The following is a 23,952-nucleotide window of genomic DNA, read 5'->3' as shown; positions in this document are numbered from 1 at the left end:
ATTTTACTTATTTAAACAGTGTCCTGCAGGACTTTCCATTGCCAGGTGAAAAATTGAAGTTTCCGAATACCTTCTCATGGAAGAATAGCTTTGTGAGAGGTATAAACATCTTTCTGTGGTGACTGCATTGTTTCTGCTCTGTGCTATTGGACAGGTTTACCTTTTTCTTCAGGTTGATTTGATAAAACAGCAGCTTCTGTCCTTTACTTTGGGTCTGTCCCTTTTATCTCTCTAGTGTGAGTATTTCTGAACTTCCTTCTCTTTGAAAAACTCCCACTGCACCTTAGGTTTAGGCAGGGCATGCTTTACAAGGAGAGACATCACTTCCATCAGCCTCTTTGCATTGACATTAACCCACTTCTATTTCTTCTTTAAGTGCTTGTCTTTCTTCTGATGCATATCCCAAAAGCCAGTCTTATTTCCTGAAGTTCACAGATCTCAACATGTAGTTCAATGTTGGTTTATTTTCCCTTCTGTGCTGTGCATCAACACCTCTCCAGGCCAAGCAACTCTGAGCAAAAGGCCCTTCCTGAATAAAAGAGTGGGTGAGACACCAAACTAGTGAGTCTTGATAGTGTGGAGAGAGGGATAAAATCAAGACAAGTCTGTTCAGCCAGGCCCAAAGTGATGTCTTGCTCAGGCAATAGGAGATGAATCAGAGAAATTTATATGACTGAGGTAGAAGAGCCAGAGAAAAACCAGTTAACTGAAAGCTTCCTGCTTTATGGAGGAAATAATCTTGAAAAAGGACTCTCTGAATGCAGAGTGTCCTCTGCAACCATTCATTTTTATCTCAGTAAAAAGATACTTCCATTAATTTTTCCTGGGGCTTTCTTGGCAAAAACATCTTAAAGATCCTCATTCACTTCCTTTGGGGAACCTCCCAATAGCCTTGGAGTGTCCATAGCTGTTTTGGACCCAGCTTCTCCTGTGCAAAAGCAGGCTGGAGTTGTAGTGGCTCGATTTTTATCACTGTTAAGTGTCCTTTGCCATCTACTGCTTTTATTTTATTTTTAAGGTATTTTATAAGGTGGTGAAGTTAGCAGTTGTCTCAGTCAGGCCCCTGGCCCCCAGCTCTTAACAAAGAAATAAAATCTTGTCCATGTGAGAGACATGCAGGAGAGGAAGGAGGCATTTCCCAGCTGCAAGAAGCAAAACTCATCTGTTAGTGCCAAATCTCACACTACTGAATTTCAGAATTCAAATTTTCAAATGTGTGGAATTACAAAGACCAGTTTTCCTGTGCACCCACAGAGCACAGTCCAGAATGTCAGCTGGGAGCAGAGGGAATAGACTTCACAGGAGGAATTACTTGCCTCCACATCCCCACTGAGATGTGCAACTCAGCACCTCGAGCTGGTGCATTAAGGGAACAGCCAAATCCTCACAAAGAGGAAAACCTGCAGTTCCCCCAGCCTGCCTTACTGAGACAGGGAAGCTGTCACCTCAAAGGTCAGGAGCTCCAGAGGAGCAGGAGACTTTTCTCCAGGCCTCTGTTGGAGATCTATATTTAGGGCCAGGAGTCCGGCTGTCAGAAACTCTGCGGGATTTACATGCTATTTGCACATAGCTGGAGACAGAATAATTACATGTACACATGCTTAACCTTAATGCCTTCTCTCCTCTCAATTATCCTGTCAGCGAAACCCTTTTAATGGTTTTTATCTCCAGTGCTTCCATGACCTTTTCTGCTTGGAATGCTGCACATTAACCCGCAGTCCCGGGGGCTGAGCTCTCCATAGATTTCCAACCACGTGAACTTTATCGGGGGGAAAGTAATGGTTGGGTTTTTTCTGGCCAGTTTGACCTGAAATTCCGAGATGACTCCCAGATGGGTCTCTGCTGTGAGATGGTTTTGGAATACTTGCAAGCATGATGAAGTACAGGTTTAAAAACTGGGAATGTTAATGCTTTGGGATTACTCTTGGAACACCTATTTGACATTGGCAGCTTCTGTACAGCTTCACAACAAACTTGTAGGAAGAGGATAGATATCCACCACTAAATTAGAAAATCCTTTATGTGGACAGTCACAGCTCCAGTAAGTTACTATCCGTGATCTTGGAAAAGTATTTGAGATTTGAAGTGACCAGAAGGTCAATTCTGATTTAGCTTCTGTCAAACTTTTTTTCTTTTTTTAAATGCAAAACTGTTCAGATACCCAAGGAAGTCTTTAATATCAGGACATAAAAGGAGAATTTTATACTGGCACTTTGAAGTAAATTTGAGATTATAATGCCAATATTTTACTGATTAAAAATATAAAAATGTGTTACATTATGTCTTCTGCAGCATAATTAAGCCTATGCATGTCAGATGGACCATGTTCTTTCCATCTTTTAAATGCATTAATTGAGATGTAGATGTTGAATTTTCAATGAAGATGTCCAAAGAGGAGTTGTGATATAAATCATGATTTCCAGTGTTCTGAAGGCTTTATGTTTTCTGTTCATAATTTTTATCATTTTTCATATTGCAGCAGGTACTTTTTTTGCTATGATTGTATATTCTTGTTTCAGGAAATTACCTCCTAATGACTAAAAAATATTTCCCTTTTTAAAAGAAATAAATAATGCATTTGGTCATCCACATTTCTAAAACTGTAGTAAACCTATCCTCAAGTGCTTGCCTGAGCTTTTTTGAGGGCTGTAAGGACCACAAATGAAAACTTGAAGCTTGTTGATGCAAATTTTTCTTCTCTTAAAAAATTTGCAGTATTTTGGATTGTATCTAAAAGACTCATCAGGCTCTTATAAATAAAATCCATGTGATATTGAAATCACTGGAAATTTGCTATTCATTGTACAATATTTATGGGATCCTCCCCTAAAGGAAATTATCACTCTCCACATCTCCCTGACAGGAGGGTGTAGCCAGTTGGGGGTCAGGCTCTTCTCCCTATTAACAAACAACAGGACAAGAGGAAACGACCTCAAGTTGTGCCAGGGGAGGTTTAAGTTGGATATTGGGAACAATTTCTCCGCCAGAAGGGTTGTCCAGCCCTGGCACAGCTGCCCAGGGCAGTGGTGGACTCACCACCCCAGGAGGGATTTAAAAGCCATGTGGATGTGGCACTTGGGGACAGGCTTTAGCTGCAGCCTTGGCAGTGCTGGGGGAACGGTTGGACTCGATGCTCTCAGAGATCTTTTCCAACCTGAACGATTCTCTGATTCCACATAGATGGAGTTGTAATGTAGCAGTTCGACAGAAGGAAGAGGAATGAGTGGAGAGGTTTGATGCTCAGCTGATTTAGCCTTCCTGACAGGAGGAGATGAATCTATCAGTGATATCCTGGTGACTTTCTGATAACAAACCAACACGAAGGCTTGTAATACAATTTTATCCTGCACAGTAATGAATCTCTGGCAGTTACAATGTCTGAATATGCTAATATGCAGGAAAGTAAGAATTTTGATTTAAAAAATTTTATGCATGTTAACCATTAATTATATGAAGCATTGCACACAGAAGCAAATTCAAATATATCTTGTGGCTCTCATAATAAACAGTTTCATCAAAGAACATGAATTAAAAAAAAAAATGCATTTAGTAGGGGACTGTAGCCAAAGCAACTCATTATGGCTGTAGAGTGACTTTAATATTTATGACTGTATCTCAGGATGATTTGGTGAATCTCTTAACTACAAAAACTTTATGATGTCTACAGGTCATTCAGATAATAGTATAACCTTCCAGAAGCACACAAGGAATTATGACACATGGCAGGAAGTAGGGCCTGGATTTTAATGAAAATTTAGAGTACTATCAGATAAACTCTGGTTTCAGAACTCAATAATTATGGATAGTTCATAAATTGTGACATCAAGTTTTAAATTAGGGCAAGAAAGTTGTGACTAATATGCAGTTACTGAGGTTAAAAAAATGTGCAGAGCTAAATTGTTGAGCCATGGTTTAGTCTTCAGGGAGTTTTAGTGACAGAGGGCATGAAAGTGGATGTTCTTGTCATTTCAAACCTACATCTTTGAGGATTTCTCCATTTTTGTGTGTTGATATTTCTAGACTGTGGATGTCTCTGATAACTGTGCACTGTCCTAGCTCTGTTGGTTCCAGTCTTACTGTAGTGTGTACCCCAGTTAAGAATAATGCCCCTTTATGTCTCTTCCAAACAAAAATAGCTTTTGGTGGGAAAAGGGGCAGTTTTTCATTTTTGAGCTTATTTTCTTCATTTCTTCTCCATGCAAAGACTCATCTTCCAAAGGTGGTTTGAAGCTTTAAAAGTTTGGGACCTGTTTTTGAAAAGTATGGAGCAAAACACCATTTCTCAGTGGGAATTGTGGATATTCTTTAGAAGCACAGATCATTGGGCTTTGGTAGAAATTCTCCCTTGGAAGCAGAAGGAACAAAGCCTTCCAGGCTTCAAAACCACTTGTGGATAGTTCCTCTTTCATAGAATACAAATGCCCATGCTTGTCAATAGTAATATATTTGAAGCATTATTAAACTTCTTTTATAGGATTTAAAGTGTCTTAGTCCATTTTACTTACTCAAGTAGCAGTTTTCTTCTTAAACTTACTATAAGCTCGATAATTTCAGAAAAATAGACCTGTCTATTAATATTCTTTCCACTGAGAACTATAGAAATGACATCTTAAAGCAGCAAGTTGAAGAAATTGCCTGGAAGGAGACATTATATTAAATGGCAAAATATTTAAGTGCTATTTTTGGTTGTTTGAAGACAGGATGCCTTTATGTTCCATGCTTTCTTTTGTATTGAGAAAACATCTGTCTAATTAAATCTTTGGCATAAAATGTTTATGCAACTTTTAGTAGATTAGAGGATGTATTGGCTCAGGATATATATAATCAATTCAATATACATGAATGCATATCATATCAAGATAAAATGAGAACATCTCCCAATTCCCAAGAAGAATCTTTATTGCATGTGATATGACTGGTCCTAATTCTTTAAGCAGCAGTAAATAATAAACAGATGCTGTTGCCAGATTATAATTCACAATTAGAACCTTAACTGTGGGAACTCCATGTTTTGTTGTCTGATCTGGGGAACTGAGTGGTATTAAAAGACTCAAGAAGTTTCTTTCAGAAACTGTTCATTGTCTGTGCAGTTATGGATAACTGAAAGAGCTGTGCTCACCTGTCCTTACCCAGCTTCTGTATCAAGTCTTTCTGAGAAGCTCATCTGCAGAATAATAAGCTGCAGAAACCATTTCTTCTCCTCCCCTGGAAAGAATCTCCAGTGCAGAATGAGGAATTAGTGCAATTACCCTGCTCTCCAACACACTGCTGCTTCCCAAGAAGTGCATCCTTCTCTCAAGGTTGTTATTACTCTGTGACTCACAAGTGACAGTCAGTGGTTTCTGGGTTCATTTTTCTCTTTTTCCTCCCCCTTCCTCCTCCACTGTGTTTTATTCCATGTCCCTCTCTGCTGACTGGGAGCAGTGCCCACGGCTCCACCGCAGAACGTGCAAGTCGAAGCCGTGAACTCCACAACCATCCAGTTCCTCTGGAACCCTCCACCCCAGCAGTTCATCAATGGCATTAACCAAGGATACAAGGTAAATAGAAACAAGGTTTCTGTAACTTCAGTGTTTGCCTTAACAGTCCTGGTATAAAAAGAAGTTGAATCTGATAACCTCTGAATCTCCAAAGTGACCGTGTAATTTCAGGAGTGTCTTACATGGGTAAAACAAAGGGAGAAGTGAGCAGTTGTTGCTCCTAGCAGGGCTTGGAGCCACCTGGTCTAGTGGAAGATGTCCCTGTAGGACCTTGCAGGGGGTTGGAACTGGGTAATCTTTAAAATCCCTTCCAACCCAAACCTTTCTGTGATTCTAACATTTGCAATTTAGCTAAGTTCTGAAAAGGGAATGTGTCATAGGCTAGAAGTCCTAATACTTTTGTCATCTTCCTGGGAAGTTTCCAAAAACAAAAAGCAGTTCAATGTCAGTTTGGAAACTCACCACATGTCATTGTGCCACTGAAAACCAGCCTGAGATTTCTATTTACACTAATGCGGAATTCCCATTCGTTTCACTAGGAACCAAGACATCACACTAAATATTTGTCTTAACTTTCCCACTGTGATGATTCGGGAGGTATAAGAGTGTAAAGTTTATTAAGCATGCCCTGATGGCATGGAGTTACCATGGTAAGTCCCTGCTGATGGGACAACTGGTAATATCTATTACAGAGTGGGGAGTGTTTAACGGAGCCCTCACTGGTCCTCTGGCAAGTGGAGTGTGGGCTAAAGAGGCAGTTGGAGTGGTTTATTCCTGCCCCTCAGGAAAATTTGCTTGACAGAAACTCCATCAATGGTTTGGCAGTCAGGGCATAATAAATGAAGGGTTTAAAAGTGTTCATGGAAAGAACGAAGAGAAATCTGGTAGGAAGGGGAGAAAGGTTTGGTTTATGAGCAGGGAGGAGGAAGGTTGATTTAGGTGTTGGGTGAAGGAATGTGGAGTGGGCTGAGAAGAATTTGTAGTAAGAAAACAGGTTGTGAATTAAGAGAATGATCATGGATTTGAGATGTTTCAGAAGACTTGATCCTTCTCCAAGAATGTCTCAAAGTGATGGAGAAACTGAGACAAACAGAGGTATGCGTGGGTGTTCCAGTATTTTTGCCCACATCTATGTATTTTTCATAAAGACCAGCAGTGGTTTCAGAATCCCACTGCTGAAGACCTAAATACCTTTAGAGGTGTATGTCTGCTGTTCCCAGAGATAGAATCAGCTCTCAAGGCTCAGTGACTGACAGGGCTGCAGGACAATATCCTAAAAGCTCAATACAGAAGTAGTACTTGGCTTCTGTTCAGACTCTGGAGAATAAAAGCACTTTTGGGGCTCAGTGGACTTCAGTGCAATACAATTTTCTGCTGCAATTCCAAGCACAGTGAGCCCAGATTTGCAGAAGTCTTATTTCAGATTTTTATTCTCTGTTGTATTCAGAGTTTCAGTCTTAAGATCCTTCGTCTCATTCCATAGCTACCTCTAATTTATGTTTTCATTTCTTGAGCAATGGTATAAAATAACTGAAATCATAAATTGTATCTGTCAGCGGACAGTGAAAACCTTTGAAATTATCAAAATTTCTATTTCTTTGGATTTTTTTGATTGCACTAGATTGCTACAGTTTTACCATTCCTGTTTCTCACAGGGATTGTGAATTGCAGTACAAAGATCATGTGAGAACATTTCTGTCACTTACTTTTATAGCCTAGCTTTGTGTATGATTTATAAATTGCTAGTAGTCAAAGTTAGGCCTTTGTGTTTTTTAAGGATTAAACCTTTTTTAAGGTTTTTCCTTAAACTGACAGAATTGTTCACCTGTGTTTTCTGCATGTTTCCTGAAGAACGTGCAATGAAATGCACTCAAAAAAGAAGTCAGTCCTCCAAAGTTATAAATGCCAGTTGTAATCCACAGAGGTGATTTAGAAAAGAAAATAAAACTTAGTATCCTCTTCAAGCACTCTCCATTTTTATCTTTTCTTTGAAATTTATTTGCATTTCAATAAGCTGTAAAGTACACCTTCTCAAATATGAAATATTTCTAACAAAATTACTCCTTATAGTCCACTAACTGTGCTTTTTGATTTTCAGAGACTAGACACTGGCTAAATGTGTCAAATATGGCTCATTAATTTCAGGTATCTATTCATGTTTATGAGCCTGAAATCAATACAAGTAGCAGGATTTACACGGATACTGAGTCAGGCCTAGAATTTTAACACGTTCTATAAGCTACAGGGTAAGGATTTTTTGGACAAAATAAAAATTTCACAAGCTTTCAAGCTTTAGACCCCCTAAGCCTTTAAGGCAATTCCAAAAATTGTTTCAAAATTTCAAAGGCATTTGCCAGAAATGAATTTTTTAAGCCCTCATTTAGGTACCAACACATAAGGTATTGCACTCTCAAAGATATTGATCTCCCAGAACATCAGCTGAGATGAATGAGACCTGGAGGAACTGAGCTCATCTGACAAGCACCCTATTTTAAATGCATGAAAATATGTCTTCAGGAGTCTAACTTTTGGGACTCGGGTGTTGGAAATTGTAGTAATCATCTTTACAACCATTTTCTATTCTTTCTGTAGCTCCAGAACCGCTCGAATCATTCACAGTGGGGATGTCCTCAGTCCACCGATGGTTTTAGTGCTCTCAGCCTGTTAGGCAGGGCTGCTCAGGGGGGTGCTGGGCTGGCTCTGGGAGGGGAAGGAGGATGTGTGTGTCCCCTAATCTCACTAACCTCCCCAGACAGTGGGATCTGTAAAGGAACCCCAAAATAAGATAAAGCATTTATGTCAGAGTAGCACTGAAAGTACTTTTCTTCCTTCAGCTTCCTTTCAGCAGCAGAGAGTGGCCAGGCTGATGAAAGGCCCATGTCATACGGGTAATAATTTGCAACAATTTTGGCACTGTTCAGTAGCAGACATTGAGAATTGCAATATTGGTGTATCCCCCATCACTGGTGAGTGTTACAGACATCCCTCCAGTATCACAGTATCACTGCTTCATCCATCTGTTCAGCATCAGAGCTGACAGTAGTTTACCAGCATTGCTTGGTTCTTTACAATCAGATTAAGATGGTTTTGGCAGCCAAACATACTTTGCCTCCAAATAGACACAACTTCTGATGAGAGCTCATCCATATTTAAATTTTCCAGCTCCTGGCCTGGCCAGTGGACGCTCCAGAGAGTGTGACTGTGGTCACCATCGCTCCGGATTTCCATGGAGTCCACAGTGGCTGCATCACCAACCTGAAGAAATACACCACTTACTACACCTCAGTTCTGTGTTTCACCACGCCAGGGGACGGCCCCCGGAGCACACCCCAGCTCCTGAGCACCCTGGAGGACAGTGAGTATCCCCAGCACTGCCAGGGAACCTCAGCACTCAGGTTTGGGTGGGTTGGATAGAAAAGCCAGAATTTTTAAATCTCTGTGCTTAAATTTTGATCTCAGCTTCATGATCAGTTGGCAGTCTCTTCTCAAGTTACCTTTCGGATGGTTACCTTTCAGATGGTGTGTTCTTTTAGCCTGTGGCAAATATTTGATTTTTTTCTTTTTTTCATTATGGGCTGAACCTGGATGAATTTTTTCACATTGATCATTAGCTGAGAACTTCACAGTCCGGTACAGCCAACACACAATGCGTTGTTTGTGTCTGTGAATCCTTGTGCTCTTAAATCCATGTTCAGGCACCCAAATAAATATCAATTGATCTTCTTAGGAAGTGAGCACTGAAACTTCCTGTGGAGGTCAGTGATTAATTTGTGATTGTTTCCTTCTATTGTTCAATATATTGAAAATGTCTGTTTGTATACTATATTGCAAACGTTTGTGTAAAAGAACCAGGATCATAACAAGGCAGTATCTTTTATTCTGAAAAACTGGAGGCAGGGTGAAGTAAAATGAGCTGGATAGTTTAGCATATAAATTGTTTCCTGAATCAGAAAATGGTTTGGCCTCTGTGACCCCTTGGAAGTGTTTGCTCAAGACATATTTGGGACTTGCAAGTCTCACGTGTGCCTGATTCAGATAAGGACTAAACTACAGTGGCCTCGCACTTATTGTGTCCACAGTGATCTTGGCTCTGGCCAGTGCTTTGGTATATTTCTGTATTGGAGCATCATAAACACTGCTGCCCATTTACAGACTCAAATCAGAATAAAAAGTGTCTAATACATCCATTAAGATATTGTTTTTAGAAATACTGCTTTGCCTTAATAGGGATCTTTTAGGTTGGTCAGTGTTCCCGTAAAGAAAAATCCGATTGTCATTAACATTCACAGAAGTGAGGCTCAAAGTGCTAATCCAATTTTTCATGACATACTCTTGAAAGACCATGGAGAAAATTACTTTCCCATGGATTTTCCTGTTGTGGTTAGTCTCCTCTATATGCTAGAGCTGTGTCCCCAGAGCAGGCTGTAGACTTAAACCAGAGATAGCAATTTAACTACCAGAAGTCTTTGTGACTCACTAATATGAACTCAAACTTGTTTATCTGGGGTTAAAGTAAAAGGTGTGGTGGAAAGAGAAACATGCATTAGGTTCCTGTGTGCAGTATCAACTTTTTTGCCTGTTTTCCTAAGGAAACAAAGCTTTAGACAAGGATGGTTTGTAAATGTGTTCAACTGTCCTTCTTGGGTTCATCTGTCTTCTCTCTCCAAGGACAGTTGAACCCTGTGGCAAATTTCAGTGAAGAATAAGAAACCAAAGATAAAAGACTCCCAAGATTTTGCAAAAATTAATCAACTGGGAAGAGGAGAAGCTGTTGATATTTCTGCTGAAGAAAAGGCTGAAGAAAGGAGCCTTGCAGAATTTCCACAAAGTGAGAGAAGAGGCAGAGCCAAGACTTTGAGACTATCTCAGGGAAATGTTGAGATCGCCTGCCATTTTAAACACCAGAAAATTCCATCAGGAAACATAAAACAAGGGAAAACCAGACTTGTATTTTGTAAAGCATTTGATGCATTCCCTGGTGTATGCAGCTGTATGCTGCAAGGAGCCTCAGCAGGGCATTTTTTAATTTATTTATTTTTTAATAAAATAGAATTGCTTCCCTCATTTTTCAGAGTGGCTGAGAAGTTATGTGCAGGATGGTATAATGCATCTTTGTGGAGAACTCGTTGACTCTTAAGTTGCTTCAGGATTTATGTGGTGGGAAAAAAGATTTGAAAGGACTGTCATTCATGTTTGCAGGTGATAGTTTGCAGTCTATATAGCAGAGTTAGGCAATCCTCTAGAAAAAACTTGTGCAAACGGATCTGTTTGCTGATGAACTGTAGGTCAGATAAAATTTAACATCCAGTCAGAAGTATCTTGTCCTGGCTTGGAGTCACTTGCACCTGTGTTTCGTGGTGACATTAAAATTGGGCTGCAACTGCAGGGGCTAATTGGAGCCAAGCTTTGTGTGGGTTCTGTGTCTGCACATCCCTGGTCCCAAATAGTGCACAACTGCCATGCTCTTGTTGGGTATTCCTGGGATCACTTCAGGATCAGCAGTTCTTCTGTGGAGCTTTGACTGCTTGGTTTCGCAGAGTGGATTTGGAAACTTTCCTCACTAGGACTGCAGAATTGCAAATGGGGTTGTATCTGACCTACTGGCAGGGTTTGAGCTTTTTTTGTCATAGCTGGAGGGGAATGAGAGACTGGACTAAATTGAAGAGGAAACAAAATATGAAATTGCAGACAAGAAATTGCCAACTGATGTCAGTGGAGCTGGAGGATACTCGGGCAGGGATCCAATGACAGAAGCACTGTGAATATAAAGTGAACAAAATCTCCTTTTTCCAGTACATCGATTGAGGACAGAACAGTATTTGGATCAAAAATCAGTCAGGTTGTCTTCCTTGAAGGCCAAAATTGAGGGAGGATGGCATATTCTTGACAGTCATTCCATTTTATGCTCTTTCATTGCACACTGGGGAGCTGAATTTTTAAGAGCTCTTTAGCTGCATCATAAAAACCCTTTAAAATTTTCACACACTTGTATTCATTTTACAGAAGACAGTTGCCATTATGCTGGACATTTTTAGATTTGTTTTGAGAGAACTTACCCAAGCAGTGGCTTGGTGACTCTGTCCTTGCTGTGACCTTGCATAGGGAAAAAGCTCTTCCCAGATGAGGGGGTTGCTGGTGGTGTTGCTACAGACCTGGGTCCACAAAAGCTGCACAGCAGTGAACACCACACACCTGCCACTGAGGGGAAAAATGGCAAACACCATCACCTTCAGGATTGCCAGCTTGATTGTGCTAATTAGGTTAGATGAAGAAGAGAGGAAAGAACAAGTTGTGTGCACGTCTCCTGTTTCCACTCTCTTTAGCTCTCCAGACAATTGGGATGATGGCCGGGTGAAATAATTTATGTGATGACAAGACAGAGTGTTTCTTCCCAGCTTGTCTTCTCCCTCTCAGTGATGTTTTCAGCTTCCCTTGGCCCTGGCTCAGTGCTGTATTTCTTCATCCCTAACCTTGCCATGTGAATTAGATCACAATTAAGAGGGGTTCTCCAATTAACAGTTTTTCTTTCCTGATCTCCAGAGCCGGGAGCAGTGGGACACCTGAGTTTCACCGAGATCCTCGACACCTCGCTCAAGGTCAGCTGGCAAGAACCTGTAGAGAAAAATGGCATCATCACAGGTATCAGCTGCTATGTCTGCTTTTATTTCTTTTCTGTTAAGTGTGTGTGAGGTGGAATGAATCACTGCAGTGAAAAACTGTTTGTGTAACAGAGCATTTAGGGAGAACTGGCCGCTTCGGGCGCTGGTGTCCTGGTCCTTCTTTTGGGTAATTGAGATGTCACCAGGGCACATTATACAAGGTTTGGGTCCAGTTACTGGCAGCTCATGATTGTGGTGACTGGAAAGGCAGTTTGTTTTGGAAATCAGCTCCCCACAGGGTTTCTGGTCCTGTTAAATCTTCCATAACCTCCACCTGCGTTACTAAATTTGTGGAAATTTGTGAGACCGTGCTTGGCCTTTGCCCCAAGGGTGGGGGGTCCCTGCACAGAGTTTACAGCTGCAAAATCTGGATTGGCATTGTTAAGATTTGCAATCAGGACCAAGCCTGAAATCAGCAGTGCCCTTCATCTGTGATCAAGTGGCCTGGCTGTGGACTGCGTGACAGAATTTGCATGTCATTACTTAATCTGTTATAAACCACCACAAGGGTTCAGAACTCTCTTGTTTCCCTTTGATGAGTCTGCCATTTGACAAGCTGTTTATCTATTTACTGTATGCCAGTGTAGATACAACATCAGCAACTTCATTATTTTTCATAAAGGAAGCTATAAATACTTGAGAAAACCTCTAGTTCTTATCAACAGAGGCAATATTGTTTTCAGAGGGGAAACTGTTACAGCTCCACAGGACGGACATTCCATTTAAGAAAGGTTTCAAGGTTTTGAAGCACAAGAAAGCTCCCAGATTTTAAGTTACTGGAGCTAAAAAGCACAGTTGGGAAGGGAGAGGATCGTTTCATGTGGATCAAAATATTTTAATTTGGGAGCATTGACATTGAAATGTTTAATTTTTTGAAAAAAATTATTATAATTTGTAAGAAAATACACTTTAGGGGTTAAAAAAAATCAGACTTCCTGACCCTTGACCATTTAAATGTTATATCAGTCTAATTTCCTGAAGCATTTTAACTTTGACAGGTCTAATCATTTTGATAGGACTGGTACTTGTCAGTGTTTTCTCTATGTATCTGTAACGTTTGTATGTGTGTGTTCTGTGCTGTTTGTAGTGTGTGTGGAGTCCTTGTGCAGATCATCTCCTGCCTTTACACCACGGTCACCTTCCTGAAATATGCACTGATTTAAGTGGTTTGAGAATAGAAACTAATGACTTCTGAAAGCAGAGCAGTATTGATTCAGTGAAGATGGCCAAAGCCTTTCAAGCCCGAGAGCTTAAATTTAGGGACCTACATCCAAGCCTATCCAAGATGATGTAATACTGATCCTTGTTAAGCATCAGGGAGCAGCACCATGTTGGTGTTGTAGAATTGCTTTGCTGGAAACAAGCTGCTGCCTCCCAGGTTGGGTTGAAACCTGCTGGAACTTGATGATGGACTGTCTTATATTTGGGGTAAATTGTTCCAGAAAGACTTAACTAAACAAGCTCTATTGTTCATGACAAAACACCAATGTGAAAATGCCCAGCAGAGTTTATAAGGAAAAAGAAACATCCTTAATGATGCAAATTGCATTTGGGATGGAAGAATAGGAAAATTGTTTATGCCCTTTGAGCACCTCAGAGGTTTAAAGAGGGCTGCTTGGAGGTCTGAGTGCTCAGGGAAGCAATTATTCATCATTTCTGCTCATTGATGTCTTTAGTGGACCTTCTTGTTCCCTGCACCAGCAATGGGAGGAGGGAAGAGCCGACAGGGTACCCAGCAGCCAACCTGAGCTGGGAAATTGCCCATTACTCTGCTGTAAATCTCAGTATCTTCCTCGTTCCCTCAGTAAACGTTGATTTATGAGGCCCTGGATGTAGACAGACAGTTTGTGATTGGGTGTACTGCTCCTGTGTACAGAATTTACTCCATATCACCAGAAAATTATTTCTGAAACTCCTCTGGTCATTAGTTCCCGTTAGGCAGCATTTTGAGGAGTGCCAAAGCACAGGGGAAGGCTCTGTGGCACCTTTCCTGTTCTCACTCACACCAGAGCCAGAGGAAAACCCTCTCTGCCCCCCGCCACGTTTCTGGCAGGGATCACGTCTGTAACACAGGGAGTGTGTTTCCACCAACCACATGTCCCAAAGTTCTGCCCATCTGTCAGCCAGCGTGGCTTAAGTGCTACTTGGGGGTACAGTGGTTGTTGTTCCTTTCCTTCAGCGGTTTTTTTTCATCTGTTTTTGTTATGCCTGGTTGCTTTTGGCTTTGTGTCTGCTCGCCGTGTACGTACAGATTTTCTCTTCTCATCTTTTATATGACTAGAATTTAACTATACATCCAGGGCTGAAATATCTGGCAGCAAGTGCTGCCTGTTTGCCTTTTCTTCAATTTACACACGTGAACTCAGGACTGTTTTCCTGGTGAACACTTTCTCAGAAAATAAATACGTAGAGACTCTGTGCCTAATGGGCAAGAAAGCTGGGGCTCATCCTGTGGTCACCAGGGAGAAAACATAAAATGTCCAAAGAATAATCACCAGCGTTTGATATATAACCTGAGCTTATCTAGATGGGAGAGGAGATACCTCAATCACTGAAGATTGCCTGGTGCATGGTGAATGACACTTTCTATTGTCTGTAAGCAACAAATGGACAGAGGGAGCATTAAAAGTCCCCCGCTTATCTTCCTCTGGTTATTTATTGTCTGGAACAAACTGCACCCACAGCTAATGAAAGAAAAGGGTGTTTGTGATGGTCCTTCTGTTTGCAACTCCTCCGTGCCTCTTCACTGAGCACCAAAGGCAGGAGACAATCATCCCCCACCTTTCTGCTCATCCTCTGTTAATAGAGGCAACAGAGTCCTTAAATTTTGTCAAAATGTTCCTACAGATTATAATCCTGCCTGTGCTACATCAACTCTGATCTGATAAATGATTCTTAAGCCTTTTCAGAAGGCAGCAGAACACCACAGTGTTTCCAAGACATTGGTAATTTACTGAGTTAATTAATTCCTACTCAGACACTTGTTTAAAACCAGTTCCAGATGAGCGTTCAGGAGTTTCTCCCCTTCCCCTCTGTAGTTCACAGTCAAAGAAGCCTTTGTGGTGTAGATGGAATTGTTGAAGCATCACCTCTCTTTATCACTGCCCCCTCACCTGAAAAGTTAATTAGTGACTATGTGAGCACTCCGGGCCCATTTTCATGCAAAATCAGGTTAAGATGAATCTCCATCAGTAATGGCAGCTCACAGAGAGGACAGAGAACATCTCACACCTCTCAAACTCTCACAGAAATATTTGTCTCACCATGCTTTTAGCTCATGAGATGATGCTTTCTTGTTGATTAATACCATAAGGGATTTTGCTACGTCAATTCATATATGTTAATCAGCTTATCATGATTTTTTATTAAAAAAAAATGGGGAAAAAAAAGCCTCAAGCCTCTCAGCTGGTCTGAATTCCTCATCTTAGATGATGGGAACATGAACCCAGTAGGGAGTTTCTCTAGCCAGTTTGCCTCGTGCCTGGTTCACACAGTGGGATTCCTTTCTGTTAGTCCTTTTCACTCACTCCAATTTCACAGGCATTCAAGAGCTATGTGTATTTTTTTTTTTCACCCTCTGAGTCAAATCACAAAGAAAGCTGCAATCAAGCAAACTTTTCAGACACGCTCTCTGGAGACTGGCACAGCAAGGTTCACATAGGTTCAAACGAGAATAAAGTAGGACTGGGCAGGAGGAGGACAAGCAGATTTGGAGGCAAAATTGAGCAAATCAGACAGTAGAAAGTTTCAAAAGTTCTTGGAAGGCAAGTGGTTATCAAAGTGATAAAAAGGAAGCCTGGTGATGATAGAAGAATAATATGGAGGTCAGGGCAAGTGCAGCTTTGGACAATGCATTGGCTCCATGATGGTTTTGAAAGAAAGGATAATGATTCACCCTGCTGAAGGATTTGTGCGAGGAAGAAGCAGTGGGGAGTAGAGGTTTTTCAGTTCCTGGAAGATTCCCACAATGTTCCTGCCTGATTGTTATTGTCAGATTTCTAAGTATTTCTAGATATACAGCAGTGAAGGTTACTTCAGCCTGGAAAGGGAGTAGCCCTACTAAGCACATATAGATTTTTAATTAGATATTCCAGCTGGTGAGCAGATATTATATTTTCCAAAGCCCTTGTTTCTTCCTGTTTGCTTCACAGAGTTCACAGAGTGAAAGTCCTGTGAGATTATCCCCAGGTTTCCAAGGCATTTCTTAGCAAGCACTGTATTGTCACAGCAAAAAGAGACAGTCTGTTGAGACCTCATGTCCTCCCTCGTCTGTAATCTGATAGGCAGATGATGCCCCATAGGGTACCTACATCAGTTGTTTATTGGGAATAACAATATCAAAAAAATATTTGGGTATTTTAGCCAGTTTAGTTTACATTTAGTTTACATTACTTTAGTTTACATTTACTTCAGTTTACATTTACTTCAAGGGTTTTTTCTCTGCTTATAAAAGGTGACCACAGTGGGGTAGAGTAAGGAATGATGATCCACCATGGACCACAGGCAAATCGTGCTGCCACAGGAATTTACCAGTCTGTGGGCTGTGGAAGGAAAACTACAACCCCCTTGACTTGTGTGTGGTTGTTTCTCAGGGTACCAGATCTCCTGGGAGATGTATGGCAGGAACGAGTCTCGCCTTGCCCGCACGCTGTCCAACACAACCCTGGAGTACAAGATCACGGGGCTCTCGTCCCTCACCACCTACACCATCGAGGTGGCAGCTGTGACCGCGAAAGGGAGCGGGTGGGTCACGTCCTCCACCATCTCCTCTGGTGTGCCCCCAGGTTGGTATAACTGCATGAAACAGAAGAAAAGGTGCCAATACCTCGTGTTTCGTTGTTCCCGTCGCGGGTTACTTCGGAAGTAATAAAAACGGTTTTATTTGTGAAGCGTCGAAATTCTTGACCGCGTAATTTAAATTTGATCTGTGGGACAGATTGAAATGTGAGCACGGACACACTCACAGTTTGAAAATTCCAGAAAGTTGAGGCTGTTTAATACAAATACAAAAGTTGGAAGTATGACAATGGAATGGACAAAGTAATAAAGTGGGTACAACACAGAATCCCTTGACATTTACAAAGTAACATACGAACTAAGCCTGAATCTATTCAAAAAGCGTTGCTTTGGGGGGAAAGATAAGGTTTAGATGCTAAAAAGGAAAGTTTTTTCCTTGTAGGAGCAGTATAGGTTATTTCAACCATGAGAGGTCACTTGGATAGTGAAACTACAATCTTATTTACAAGATTTTCAAGTTGTGGCCTGAGAAAGATTTGGGAAGAGGTTTTTTTTGTCCCACATTGTCTGAGTTACCATTTGGGCACTGTACATTTACCCATTTTGCATTTCATTTTAAAAATTCTACACTCTCCCTCATCCAGTAAAAAAGCAAACTGAATAGCCAATTCATACCTCAGACAAGCAGTTTCAGTTAATATATAGGTTATAGAAGCAGAATTTTCCAAAGTGGAGCAGTTATTGTACGTTGCTGAGAATAATCCAGTTTTTCCTTTCTGCAGTATTTTTGAAGTTTTCTATATGTCCTGAAGTATGTTTGCCTTTCTTTTCCCCAATCATAGGTAATTGTGACAATCTGTAGACTGGATCAATGCCATGCTCCCTGTTGTTAGCCAGATAACAGCAATATTCTACTTGGGCAGGGTTAGTTTATCGATCACGGTTCCCACAAATGTGAAGTAAGAATAAAGAAATATTGTGTATTCCTGCATGCTTGAAAGACACGCCAAAAACCTGCCCATTTTCAGCCTGTTGCACTTGCACAGAGTGCAACATTGTCATAGAATCACAGAATTGTTTGGGTTGGAAGTGACCTTAAAGATCATCTGGTTCCAAGCCCCTGTAATGGGCAGGGCCACCTTCCACTAGGTAATTACTGATTACAGTAGTTATTTCTATTTCTTAAAAATGCAGGTGCTACTGAGAATTTATTCTAAACAATCTATATTTAATATCTCTTTCCTGGATTTGCTTTTGTTGTTAGTTCAGATGATATAAGAAATGTAAATGCCACTGTAAGTTTGACTAATGCAAGGCAAAGATTTGATTGGGGCTACCTTTGTAGGATGGTCACCCTCTTTGTTTGCTACAGGAATTTTAAAATTGTTATAATTGTTACCAAGTTATTTTATATGTTGAAACACTGAATTTCAGCTTGTGTTACAGGGCCCTAGACAAAGAGTCTTTCTACCTCTCATATACATTTCTGTTTCTCCAGAACTTCCAGGTGCTCCATCCAACCTGGTGATTTCCAACATCAGCCCTCGCTCTGCCACACTTCAATTCCGTCCAGGATACGACGGCAAAACCTCCATCTCCAAGTGGATAGTTGAAGGCCAGGTATGTCCCTGACAAAAATCTCTTAATGAAGTCTCTGAGGGTCCAAATAGTGAATTGCTGTTTGGGTTACAGTTTTTGTTTAACTTTGGATCACGTCTCCTCTATAAATGGCCTGGTGGTAGCTGTTCAGGGGGTCCTGGGAAGGTTGGGATGCCAGGGAGCTTGAGAGGCTCAGCTGGGAAATGTTTGTGTGTCAGCCAGGGAAAAAAGGGCCACATGAATACTGTGAATTCTGTTCCAAGGAATAAAAGGAAAATGTGATTTATAATATATATATATATATGTGAGAATGCTTATCCTTTAAAGAAATCACATGGATTTTTGTAAAGCTGGTTTGTTTATTTCCAGAACACCACCAGACACATCATAAGCAACACACAGAGCAGAGCTTTAGTCCATCCATTGATTTTTAAAAAGGATTTGAAACCTGTGTTTAGGTTCTGTGAGGTGTCTTTTCAAATCACATGCAAACCTGGAATTATCATCTCGTAGACTCAGAAGTATAGAAGAAATTGCACTGAACAGTAAAGATACCATTATTCGTGAGATTGAGTGTATTTTTCTGTCTTGTAATGGAATATACCAAGGTTTTCTATTCAGGCCTGTAGATATGAATAGGATGAATTCTCATCTTCATCAGCTTTAAACAATATCCCTCTTTCTGCTGTCATTCTGCCTTGGAGGAGTTATGTATTCCTCATTTGTTCTCCTGACAGATGAGCTTTGCTTCTTCCTTTCCACCCACAGATCTTTATAAATAATATAATCTGTTTTTAAGACCAAATGTTGGACTTCTTAAATCACCATCACCACTTAGACATGTTGATACAATCACTTCACTTGGTAATGAGATTGTTGTGAACAAGTTGGTACATTTCGTGCCATTTATATACACATTATTGCATATTACAGAATTAAACACTGAAATCCAATAATATGGTGTCTTAGCACATTCTGAGAAGCATTTTCCTGCTGGAACACCACATTGATATTGCTGGGAATTTGCTAATTCAGTGAGTTGCAAAATGCCACTGAAGTGAAATAAATTTGAATGCTTTAAAAATGCAGTAATAATTACCGTGAAGTTCATCTGCATCCTTGAAGAGCCCTGGGTACCAGCAGTGGTTGGAATGGTCCTTGGTGGTGCAAGGAGGGAAGGGAGGGTCTTTCTTGTTCACAAACCCTCATCAATATCTTATGCATTGCTGCTAAAGTCAAGGGGTTTGTGATTCTGGTAGATCCTGAAATTATTTGCTCCATCTGGGGAAGGAGCACCCCAGATGTCCTTGTAGAGTCTGGGCAGTCTTTTTCAGCACACCACACCTCACTGTTCAGCTTGGGCACAACAAATGTGGTTCCTAGTGGATTTAATAAAAAAAGAAAAATTCTTTTCTCACCTGATTAACAAAAGTCTTTTCAGGTATGCAGAGAAATTGGTGAGTCCTTAAGGATACAGCAAATCCTGTTTCCAGGATGACAGCTGCATATAATCCTTTGTTCACAGCCCCTTTCTGCCAGCACTCCTCTCAAACTCTTTCTCTCCTGAAGTGCAATTTCACAGCACCTTTTGCCGATCTAAACCAGAACTCTTGTTGTCCTGCTCCCATTTCCTCTCCCCATCCCCATCCCACTTACCAAGACTTTCCTCCTCCTGCCTCCCACGTGCCCTGACTCAGGCAGGATCATACACAGGGTGGCTGCGAGCCTTGATCCAGCCCAGAACAAAGGAGTTTCAGACAGATCAACTCTCTGCACGGGATGTGTGTTATCAGAGGAGCATCACTGTAAGGGGAAGGGGTGAGACCATGGCACTGGGAGCAGAGATCAGGGCAGAAATCCCTCCATCCTCACTTGGATTTAAGCTGCCTTGGACCTGCCTTGTGGACCTCACAGATTTCCCTGCCCACTTTTCACAGAGAGGTGAGCTTTTGCAAAAGAGCTGCCAGTGACACCCTAGTCCTCATTTCTGCCTTTCATGGAGTCTCTTCTAAGCTGGGATATTTCTGTGCTGAGGTGCAGACTGCTGTTGGAACATCTGTATTTTAGCATAGACATCCATAATTGTTCCTTAAGACTGTGTTAAAGATTGAAGGGCAGTGGTTATACCTCACCTACAGCAGTATTTCCTGAACAGAACTGTAGGGAGGATTTTTGTCCTTCTGGATCTTTCATTCACTGACCCATTTACAGCTTTTAATAGCAGTGTTAAGTGTTTCATGCCTTAGCATTAAATTAAAAGCCACTTAAGGGGTGGTTTTGCATACTATGATTTTAAAACAGATGGTATTGCCAAGTGATAGGATCGCATTTAATTATAAAATACTAATCTGTACGTTGTGCACTTCACTTCTGTCCCCCTCTGTAAGCTGGGCAATAGCTTTGCATTGGGCATCCCTTATTTTCTGACTCTTCTCTTCCATCTCTACTGGGAATATACCTTTCACTCTGAAAGGCCGAGTCCTTACAGACAAAATTCAGCTGTTTTATATTCACACACACGCAAACAACCTGCCACCAACGTGGTTTTCTTCTTTGTTCCTTGATTTGGCAGAAAGCTTCCTTGGTGAGGGCAGGTCTAGGAAAATGTTCCAAATACTCCAGTTTGGCTAAGAGCCATTTTTGAAGTCTGATACTTCATGAAACAATTTGGATGAAAAACACAGCTGGGAATTCCAGTTGACGTGACAGTTTGGGCATCTGGCCTTGGTTTCTGCTTTCTGTGCCGGGGTGTAAATTCACGGGAGCCGCTGTGGAACTAATTCTCAATTATGTCAATGAACATGAGAGGAGATCAGGTCGTTAAGAGTTTAGTGTTGGTAGATACTGAAATATCAAGTGTTACAAATCCCATTTCTGTGTTTCTGGTGAAGCTGCATTCTGTGCTTTTGAAGGGATTTCTTAAAATTATCACTAGGTTGTTTCTTTTCCATCTTCTTATCTAGACTCAGGACTGGAGAAACTGGATGTATTAATGCTATTTAAAAAATACTTCTAACATTTTTTTTCCCATCACATAGAGTAGAATCTAAAGAGAAGAGGGTCAAAGGTAATATAAAGGTTCTGCTGACACTTGTTCAGAGGGACCAGCAGTAGCTGCCTCGTGGCACTGACACTCACAGGTAACTTGTTCCTGCACAAGGAATTTCAGTAAATCCTTCCAGCCATCCTGTACTCTCAGCTGCAGTCAGGAAATATATTGCAGACATTTTTTCTGGCAATTTTCAGCCAAGAATGACCATGAATCCCTGCTGGTGCTCATGTAGTTTCATGTTTGCAATCCAATTTCAGCTTATTTTTCTTGTGTTGGATTGTTCCTGGGGTTTTGTCAGGAGAAGTACATAAATGAATCATAGAATGGTTTGGGTTGGAAGGAACCTTAATGATACATCCAATTTCAACCCATCATGACTTTGCCTTGGTGGGTGCTCAATCCATACCATTGAGCTTTCCAGTGGCTGATTAGAAAAGCTGGGATAACTTCTGCCCAGTTTGGTGCATTTTTCTGGTGATTAATGTCATTTGCAGGCAGCAGAAGACCTGTGGAACAGCTGAAAGCCATTTCTGAAGAGGTATTACATTTCCTGGAGCCACGAGTACATGGGCTATTATAGAGAGTTTTTGCTTAAAGCCTTTCTGCTGTTTTTAGAGAGATTTTGTGTGAATGTCATGGTGAGCAGTAGCAGAGTTTCAAAGTGGTAAAACCTTTAAAGTATTATCACATGTATTCCCTTCTAAAGCTGTGAGTTGGGAAAGGGGTTGCAACTTTACCTGTGAGTTTATCTGGTTCCGTGGGTTAAGTCAGCGACCCAGATAGGATTCATCCCTTGTGCCAGGTGATTCTCCTGATGTCCTTTTCACTTTGGGGCTGGTAAATAAAGTGTCTGAAACTCTGACAATTTTATGCCTTTGACAATCTTTAAATCAAAAATGGCTGAATCGATTTAGGGATTTAGTGAGGAAAAAAAATTGCACCCGGGCTGACATCCCGTGAACCGAATTTCTCCCAAAGCGATTTCAAATGTGTGAGTTATGGACCTCTTAAATGAAAACTCTGACACATCTTGAACTATAGTGGAACACAGGGTACCTCTATAATGTACAGAAACATTGTGTTATCCTTTCTTGCAGTTAGTGCTTTGTAACTGTTCAAAATTTCGGCGGCAGTGCTGTCTTGTACAAGTGATTTTTTTGTTCCAAATTTTATTTATTTTTGTGGGTTTTTTTTAAGTCAGAATTCTGCAAATTTTCTCATACAGTGCATTCCATCAGAAAATGTTAAGTCATTTTATAAAATATGTAACATTTTCCTTTTAAGAAAAGGAGAAACTAATGCACAGAGAAGTAAAAGGTTCCGACATCACTTCCAATATTGTTTTATGCTGTCTCATTTCTGCAATAATAAGGGAATATGCAGTTTTATTGAGTGTAATGCCTTGGGAGCAGCTGAGAGATGGGAATGAATATGTGCTAACTAGTGATGGCTGATTGTTATGGAGCGTTATATGAAGTGTCTCGGGGGACATGGGTGTTTTTATTGTGGCAGTCCTGGGGTCCCTGGGGATTGTGGCCCTGTTCCACAGGGAATTGGGAAGATGCAGAGTGCATCCCTTGAGGAGTTTTTATGCTGGTGATAACAGAAAAGCAGTCGGTGTCTCATCTGCCTCCCAAAACAATGCACCCACGAATACGTGTGTGTCTGTCAACAAACACGATCCTTCTCTGAAGTTTGCACACACTGTTATCCAAAAAAACAGCTACAAGAAAGAAGCCTTTAACTTCACTTGATTTTATGCAGAGCTGCTCAGAGTGGGCTCTCTTGCCCCTCAAAGGACTCTTTTATCCCTACCACTGCCCGTGGTTCTTTTTGCCCCGTGGGAATCCCTTTGTACTCGGATTCTTGAAACTGATACGTTTCCTCTGATCTGACATCAGAGTGTTTCAGCAAAAAATAATTTCCTTTTCCTTCCAGAGCCTGAAACTTGGAATCTGCTATAGATCTCAGAGAAGTTAAAAACACAGAAGCCCATCACTGAAGGTTTTCTTCCAAGATTCACTTGAGAATATATATTCACACACACACATATATATATATATTATATATAAAATAAATAAGTGAAACTTCTTTTGAGTAACACAGACCTAGGATTGCTTGGCCACACAAGTTAGAGGTCATGCAGAAGTCCCCACGCTGTTCACCAAGCTGCCCTACAGCTATTAACCATTCAATCCTCTTGCTGTGAAAAAACTCCCTACAAAAAAATCTAAAATATGCTACTGATTTCAATAGAAGTTAATTTCCCAATTGCTGGCGGCAGATCCAGGGAACATTACGAGGTATTATTCTAACTAAAGCAAGTTCCTGATGTATTTTTCTTAAAATCTTTTCCTAAATCACAGAAATATGCCTGTGGTTGTTTTTTTTTTTTTTTGCTGCCTCTCTGACGGTAATTTAAAAA

General features: G+C 40.9%; 1 protein-coding gene across 1 annotated transcript in view; it reads left to right on the top strand.

Moving 5' to 3' along the window:
- Positions 1–23,952, top strand: part of SDK1 (sidekick cell adhesion molecule 1) — a 388,490-nt gene that overhangs the window by 280,503 nt on the left and 84,035 nt on the right. Inside the window, exons 18-22 of the mRNA XM_018067288.2 lie at positions 5,425–5,540; positions 8,643–8,835; positions 12,021–12,119; positions 16,732–16,923; positions 18,375–18,496. Coding sequence (XP_017922777.1) covers positions 5,425–5,540; positions 8,643–8,835; positions 12,021–12,119; positions 16,732–16,923; positions 18,375–18,496 — 722 coding nt within the window. The remainder of the gene's footprint in view (positions 1–5,424; positions 5,541–8,642; positions 8,836–12,020; positions 12,120–16,731; positions 16,924–18,374; positions 18,497–23,952) is intronic.

This window comes from Manacus vitellinus, unplaced genomic scaffold, assembly GCF_001715985.3.
Source record: "Manacus vitellinus isolate BGI_N305 unplaced genomic scaffold, ASM171598v3 scaffold_12_pilon, whole genome shotgun sequence".
Classification (NCBI taxonomy): domain Eukaryota; kingdom Metazoa; phylum Chordata; class Aves; order Passeriformes; family Pipridae; genus Manacus; species Manacus vitellinus.
This window is presented reverse-complemented; position numbering and strand designations above follow the sequence as displayed.